Source organism: Rutilus rutilus (genome assembly GCF_951802725.1).
Source record: "Rutilus rutilus genome assembly, chromosome: 9".
Classification (NCBI taxonomy): Eukaryota; Metazoa; Chordata; class Actinopteri; order Cypriniformes; family Leuciscidae; genus Rutilus; species Rutilus rutilus.
This window is the reverse complement of record NC_140223.1, coordinates 1,880,576-1,888,901: the sequence shown is the minus strand read 5'-3', so window position 1 is coordinate 1,888,901 and position 8,326 is coordinate 1,880,576. Positions and strand designations below refer to the sequence as shown.

The 8,326-nt window shown below is 39.9% G+C and overlaps 1 protein-coding gene across 1 annotated transcript in view; it reads right to left on the bottom strand.

The window, feature by feature from the left end:
* Positions 1-5,928: 5,928 nt before the first annotated feature.
* Positions 5,929-8,326, bottom strand: part of LOC311297698 (protein NLRC3-like) — a 96,647-nt gene continuing 94,249 nt past the window's right edge. Inside the window, exon 13 of the mRNA XM_084420105.1 lies at positions 5,929-7,603. Coding sequence (XP_084276231.1) covers positions 7,597-7,603 — 7 coding nt within the window. The 3' untranslated portion in view covers positions 5,929-7,596. The remainder of the gene's footprint in view (positions 7,604-8,326) is intronic.

The following is an 8,326-nucleotide window of genomic DNA, read 5'->3' as shown; positions in this document are numbered from 1 at the left end:
ATCGCCCATTCTTTCCAACTTCTTCATTGTTGTACCTCTGATCCCCTCCAGTATGTTGCAGAGATCAATGTTGACCTCCTTCCACAGCATCTTGTCGCAGGCCTTTGGCCACTTGACTAATGGCCCCTGGATTTTCTTCTCTGTTGGTCGTGATGGGTCGGGTTCAGGTTTGAGTTAGTTTCGGTGTGTGTCCTACTGCTGAACTTCTGTCCACTGACTCGGCCTGCTTCTCAGAAAGTAGCAGTCGATGCGGTTTCCTGTTGACCCTTCCTTAGGCACCCTTTCTTGCCCTGGTGTATTTTCAGGCCTTGGGCTGAAGTTACCTTTGTCCAACCACAAAAGCCGTGCTGGAGCTTACGTCCTGCTGTAGCTGTCGGAGCCTCAGGTAAGCTGATCATCAATTTCATAGTCTGTTCCGTTCCTGTGTTCATTACCGGGTTGTCTGCTGATGAGCCATCTTCCGCCCCCGCTCTCGCTGGCTCAGGGGGTATTTTTTCCTTAGAACATTTTGTAGCTATGTGTGGGTGGGACCCATACACCACAAGTGCTGGATCCCGCCACCATGGGTAGCTAGCCCATGGTTGGGGTCTGTTCCCTCCTGCCAGCTGTCTTTCCATGCTGTCGCAAGGTCTTTCCCTTGTTGTTAGCTGCTCTTTCACAGCAGTCACTGGTTCACCAGATGATCAGGTCTGTTGTATAGGACTAGATGTTGATAACCCTCAATAAATACTTGGGGCACCGATGGAACTCCGTGGGATGGTCAAATGTGTGAGGGCACCCTTTGGGTGCTTGTGCTTGTGCTCCTCCACACACCAAACACTCACACATATGCTGACTGAACATCAGGCATGTTGTTATTTGATGGCAGCTGTGCTTTATGTGTGGGACCACATACATCACATTTACACATTTATATTCATTTTCATGCTGATTTCAGAGATGAACGATGAGTTGAAAAGCTCATATATCTGTGAAATGTTATATTGCACAGTAGTTAATTATTTACAGACATGATCCTTCTTAATTATGATATGATTAATTATGATATATACTTTTCTTAATCCTGGTTTATACCAAAGACTTTAGATACACAAAGATGGTTCACTCATAGGTGCATGATTTAACACTTTGCTAGCATTTTTACCCCATTATTATATTATTATACTGCGTAGGGACCCTGTCGAGTGGAACGCACCTTAAGAATTGAGAAGTAAGATCAGATGTAGACACACACTGAGTGTAGGACTTGATGAAAAAGCTGCCAGTGTCTTCTTCTGCAGTTTGGCTGGTGTAGCAGCATCATCTCCTTCGCCTCTTCCAGTGCAGTGGATGATGGGAATGCAGGAGGAGCTTGTGATGTGCTCTGACATTCATCCAGCATCTGAACCACGGCTCTGGGTTTCACAGCCTCAACCTCGTCATCTTTGATGGAGCACGTCTTGATCAACAAGGGATGCTACTGTATGTTCAGAAGGTCATCAGTGGCAGCATGGTCATATTCCTCATTTAGAGAGCTGATGACAGTAGCCTTGAAGGCACCGCCTCAAGACTTGGTGAGCTCTAAGTCTTCAGCTTCTGGTTTCAAGACCTCCTCATTGAAGAGCTGCAGTTCAGGAACGACACACTCACATGTTCTTCAGCAGAAAGGCCATCAGTGAAGTCAGCAAGTGGAGTTAGAGTTAGAGCCTTGCAAACAGACTCCAGGACATCAATGCAATGAGGAACAAGTGCCTTGTTTTTTATCAGCTGATGAACTTTAGCAATGGCCTTCTCCTGCTCTAGCACTCGTGCTTTCATTGCATGGTGAGACCCTGAACTGGTGGAGATTCTGTGATCAACCTGTGCTTTGGCAGCTTGAGCTCCTCTTGAGTGGCTGCTCGTTCTCCTTTCTTTTCCATGAGAAGGAAAAAGCACTGAGCACTTTTCTGCACACACTCATGGCTCTCTGGATCCTCTGGTCTCTCATACTTTCCTCTGATGATGAAGAAAACAGAATATTAGTTTTAGTTTTTAGTTTTACCTTTATTGTCCTTGCATGATATACAACGAAATTTGACATCTCTCATAGAAAACAAACTGTATTCATCCATATTACCCACATATACCAACACACATAAAAACAATAATTTAAAACAATAAAAACAATAAAAATAGCTTAAAGTGTCTTTTGCATGTTATTTGAACAATATTGCATACATGTCCGTTCAAAATTATTGAATCAGCTGTGGGAGGATAGAGGCACGGGAGAGGGAATTCAGTTAAAAAATGGCTGTTGGGTAAAAGCTGTTTCGGAATCTGGAAGTGCGAGTCTTTAGCGCTCTATAGCATCTTCCAGATGGCAGTAGTGCAAACAAAGATAGTAGATGCTCTGCTGCAGCAGTGAAGCCTGTAAATGTCCTCAAGGGGGAGCAGTGGAAGTCCAATGATCTTTTGTGAGGTTTTTATGACCCTCTGCACTGCAGCTCTTTCAGCTGTGAATAGTTTCCATACCAGACTGTAATGCAATATTATGCTTTCTACTGTGCAATGGTAGAAGGACTTAAGCAGTCTAGCAGAGAGATGGGCCTTCCTCAAAGTTCTGAGGAAGTAAAGTCTCTGTTGTGCTTTTTTAACCAGGGCAGCAGTGTTAACGGTACACTTGAGGTCCTCACTGACATGGAGGCCCAGGAATTTAAAGCTCAGCACTCTCTCTTCCTCCTCACCCCGTATTTCCAGTGGCTCTGGAATCTGAATCAGCTCTGAATCCACCTCCCGACTCTTCTTAGTCCTCGGTCCTGTCGCTGCGGTCTACAGAGAGGCCCGCTAGCTCGATAGCTGTGTCGGGGACTCCCGGGTGTAGCCAGTTCTCAGTAATGATCATCACGCAACTTCTTTGAATGGTCAAAGAATTAGTCAATTACAGGCCGATCTCGAATCTACCTTTTCTGTCAAAGATATTAGAATAAGGCAGTATCCTCACAACTGTGTTCCTTTCTTGAAAGAAATGATATCTGCGAGAATTTCCAGACCGGATTCAGACCGTACCATAGTACCGAGACAGCTCTCGTTAGAGTCACAAATGATTTGCTCTTATCATCCGATCGTGGTTGTATCTCACTATTAGTGTTACTCGATCTTAGTGCTGCATTTGACACCATTGACCACAACGTTCTTTTAAATAGATTAGAACATTAGTGATGCGATCTGGGAAAACCCACCACATGGTGAAATTTTACGTATTACAGGTTTTGATATCATATGGATGCTGGTATCAAGCCCTTTCCAAATCTGTTTTTATTTTTATCATAGCTTGTTGGTAGCAGAAGTTATGTTTATCTAAAGTCGGCCGATCTCTATGATTTTCTGGAACGGAATTTTGAGAAAAACAGGTTTAAATAACTGTCACCGTTGAGACGCGTCCATCTCGCGATTGTTATGAAACTGCGTGACGTTATAGTTTAAACAGGATTGGCGCGAAATGCGCACTATACACATTCACTGTACATGTATGTGGTTTATTTTAAAGGTAAACTATCTTTGTAGTGTTACGAGACGGACAGGTGTATGGGATATACGGCGATTGTTTTGTTTTTTTCACCTATGCCGGGCGTTAATGGTTGCATAGAATGCATTAGAGAAAGAGAGTATTTTCAGCTTGACACTATAAATCGCTGTTTTTCTGCACTAAATAAGAGAATTTTGCCAAGATATTTTCAGAGATAAGAGAAAAGTTGTTATAGAATAATAATTTAATGGAAAAAAAAATTTGACAAAAAAACTGACATTCAAACTATTTTGGAATTTACTGAAAACGGCCCAGCGCGACATCCGACGGGTTTTCCCAGATCGCATCACATTATGTTGGCATTACGGGAAATGCACTAGCATGGTTTAAATCATACTTATCTGACCGTTATCAGTTTGTAGCAGTAAATGATGAGATGTCTCATCGATCACAAGTTCAGTATGGCGTACCACAAGGCTCAGTACTAGGACCGCTGCTGTTCACTCTGTACATGTTACCATTAGGAGATATCATTAGGAAACATGAAATTAGCTTTCACTGTTATGCTGACGATACTCAGCTGTATATTTCTTCAAAACCTAACGAAACTTAGACAAAACCTCACAAAATTAACGGAATGCATAGCGGATATAAAAAATTGGATGACTCGTAATTTCCTACTTCTTAACTCTGAAAAAACAGAGTTTCTAATTATTGGACAAAAAACTTCCTCACGTAATAACCTAGAATACTGTCTAACACTCGATGGCTGCTCTGTTAAGTCTTCGTCGTCGGTTAGGAACCTGGGTGTGCTCTTTGATACCAATCTTTCATTTGAAAGTCACGTGTCTAGTATCTGTAAAACTGCATTTTTCCATCTTAAAAATATATCTAAATTACGACATATGCTCTCATTGACAAATGCGGAACAATTAGTTCATGCGTTCATGACCTCAAGGCTAGATTATTGTAATGCTCTACTGGGTGGTTGCCCTGCACGCTTAATAAACAAACTACAGCTGGTTCAAAACGCAGCAGCTCGAGTTCTTACCAGAACCAGGAAGTATGACCATATTAGCCCAGTTCTGTCAAAACTGCATTGGCTCCCTATTAAACATCGCATCAATTTTAAAATATTGCTGATTACTTACAAAGCACTAAATGGTTTAGCTCCGCAGTACTTGAGTGAGCTCTTAACACATTATAGTCCGTCACGTCTATTGCGATCTCAAAATTCCGGCCAGTTACTAATACCTAGAATATCAAAATCGACTGCTAGCGGTAGATCCTTTTCCTATTTAGCACCAAAACTCTGGAACAGTCTTCCTACCATTGTCCGGGAAGCAGACACACTCTGTCAGTTCAAAGCTAGACTAAAAACACATCTCTTTGACCTAGCATTCACATAATACATTATAGACTTATATAATTTAATGTTAGGCTGCATAGATTAGGTCAGCCGGAACCGGGAACACTTCCCATAACTCCTGATGTACTCGTTACATCATGAGAAGAATGGCATCTACGCTAATTTTAGTGTCTGTGTTTATCCCGAGGTTTTCCTGCAGCCTGCCGGATCCGGGCCGTATCCAGATCTGACGAAGGACCTTCGCCTGGACCGATGACAACGCAGTGCTGAAGTGCCAACTAGTCTCTCCCTATGGAGGATCCCTCTACCACTATACAGATAAGGCGTTGTCGGGAAAATTTGTTTCGCGTTCCTACCCGAAAGCAACAAAATAAAATAAAATTCTTTATCAAAATTTATAAGGAAAGACAAGTACTTTGTTTAGGCTTGGCTTGTAGGGAATTCCAAACCTGCTTTTGTTTACAGACCTTACGTTAGAGACGAAGAGACTAAGGAGTGGTGGTCTGTGAGGGTTCCTTTTTAGCCTTGCTAGCACACCAGCCATGCATCCTCGTTTTTGTTTACGCTCTCTTCGCCATCTCGACGTCCTCTGCTGAGTATGATAATCCACGGAGACTCTGTGATCTAGTGATCTCCACTGGAATTCCATGCATGTGCTGAAAGGCGACCGATACTGACTGTTGTTGTGTCATCCCAATATAAAATCTAAATATAAAAATGATTCCCGGGTGAAACGAATAAACTCTGAAATACCCAGATTAAACTTCCAGAGTACAATAACAAATAACAACAAAATACAGTTCCATTTCAGAGTCTGTGCGCACCGCCATCTATGTTTAACCGACGGTTAATATAGGCACATGTTTGCAAACTTTAGATGATTATAAAATAACTTCAAGTATTTTGTGTTGATAAATTACAATGTTATGACATATTCAACATAATGAGAAACTACATTTAGACCACACTAGGGCTGTCTCTTTTTATCCCACAATTCTGAGTTCAATAAAGGCTAATTCACATGGCCCAAACAAACTGACATAATCTGACTTGATCACGCAATGACAACTTCAATGCCAACAGATGATGTTTTATTAACAAAGTTCAGGAGGAGCACGTTCAGATAATTAACCTAATTAACACAGGAGGAGCACATTCTCTTGAGTTAATCAACTCAATTAACCATAAGAGGTTTACATAGAGCAGGTTTACCTCTGATCCATGACAGTTTTACAGCATCTCTCCTCACTTATAACTAATGCCATTCATACAATGTCTTATTCAGCTACTTTATCGAGGAACGTAAATAATTTTTTGTTCACTAAAACGTTAACCAGTTTATGCTGGTACTTGTAATTGAATAAATGATGAGAAATTATCACAAGTTATTGTTGAATTGAATAGATGCGCGTTTTAAAACATTAACGGCATTTAACATGTTTAATATACTATATGCTCTTTATTTATCAAATGGCGTCATACAGGGCTAGACAATACATTTTTTAGTCACTGCCTTTAAAGCGCACAAACTCACGCAAGTTGATGTTTGATGGGGAAGTGTGAATACAACAGCATTTTCCAATTTAAATATACAGTCAAACTGAATAGACCTTCACTGGAACTGACAGAGGTTCATACTACGGTGAACATTTTAGGACATCCTCAGACCTCACTCATATGAGGAAAAAGCGTCATGCCTCAGACTGAAATGCTGTAGGTCTCAGGAAAAACAACATCAGATGTCAAGTCTCGTACAATTAGGCATCAGAAGAAACAGCCTCAGACTAAAAGATCCATTTATGTTTGATGCCTTTTTGTCTCAGGCTGTTTCGTCCGATGGCCTGGGGAAAGAGGTGAACTTGGCATGGCAATTTTGTAAATGGAGCTTGAGGAAGGTAGTTTTAAATTTTAGCGCCATGTTGTGTTGATCAAGACACCATTTCATGTTGCATTATTATTGGCTAGTCAGTAGATGTAGGTCGTAGCAGCAACACACTGTGAGATGATCATGACTCTCAGTAAATTATCACAGGCTATCTTTGATTAAAAGACCGTTTAAGAGCCATGACCACAGAAATCCCCACAATTGTTTCACAATGCTCATCTTTCGTCTGGGATAGCCCAAAATCATTCAGTGTGTACCGGACATTAGATAGAATAAATCTTTTGGCAGGAGACTTTGAGCTTTGTAAGTTTGCAGATCTTATACATGCACAAACAGCAACATAACACACTAAAGAAAAAGAAAACATGAAAACGCATCATGTGACCACTTTAATACATTACAAATGTAATACAACTATTATTAAAATCATGTATACATTCAAGCTTCCATTGTTTGTTTTCAAAAAGCGAGCTTGAACTTTTTTTGTCTCATAATTATGAAAAATTAATCTTTCATTAGTCTTTGTCTCCCTCTGCTTGTTCAACACAAACACATTCAGGCTCTATATTTACTCTGACAAAACTCCAACCTTTTTGAGTTTATACTGTGCGTTAATACAAATAAAATGGTTAATCTATGAATGAGAAACTGTAATTTGCTGCTGTGAAATAAAAGGTGTTTCACTGCCGCAGTGCCGCCTCATCAGGTCTGTCAGAGGATCTTTGAAATCTAAATGAAGTCTTAATTTATAACAGTGAAGTCACTGTATCTTCAGTCTCTGTTGATTCTGTTGACTGTGAGTCTCTGTAGTGGATCCTTATTCACCATCAGATGATCATCAGAAGATCAGACTGTCATCTATAACCTAAAATAAAACACACAAACAGTCACATATGCAGTATGAGATATTACATTTGTCACATCTTTTCATAAGAAAACTAACTAGATAATCTATATTAATTCATCCTCAAACATGATAATATAGCGTCTATCTGATGCTCAACGTCACTTTACAAAATCAAAAGCACATAAAAGGTCACTTTCACACAACGGACAGCTGATACAGAACCAGCAGAAATGATCATTACACTCACTACAAATTTAATATCAGTTAATAACAAACAACCCAAATCTCAGATTATCACAAACATAAGGCATCTTTACACAGAAAAGGCGGCACAGAAACCAAATCTGAAGCGGCATAAAATCACAAAATGTGCATTTACACAGAATGTTTATTGCTTCTCTGACGCATAAATACATTTACACAGGATTAAAAATCGCAGGAAATAATAATTTGAACATTACTATTTTAAAACTACAGTTTTAACAAAGTGTTATAAAATTAATTTTAAAATAATTAAAAAGTAAACAAAGAAATAAAACTCAAGACAAATAAAAATACAGAATTTTACATTTCCTTTGTGTGCTATAGCTATCTCACGCTTTGATGTTTGTCATAATTCTGTGGTACTGATAGCTATTTTCTATTTCTTAATAAAATTGTTCCAGATGGAACAAATGCAACAAACAAATTATGAATTATTACACAGGGTAGATCACCGCAGGATTAAAAGGATTAAAAGGA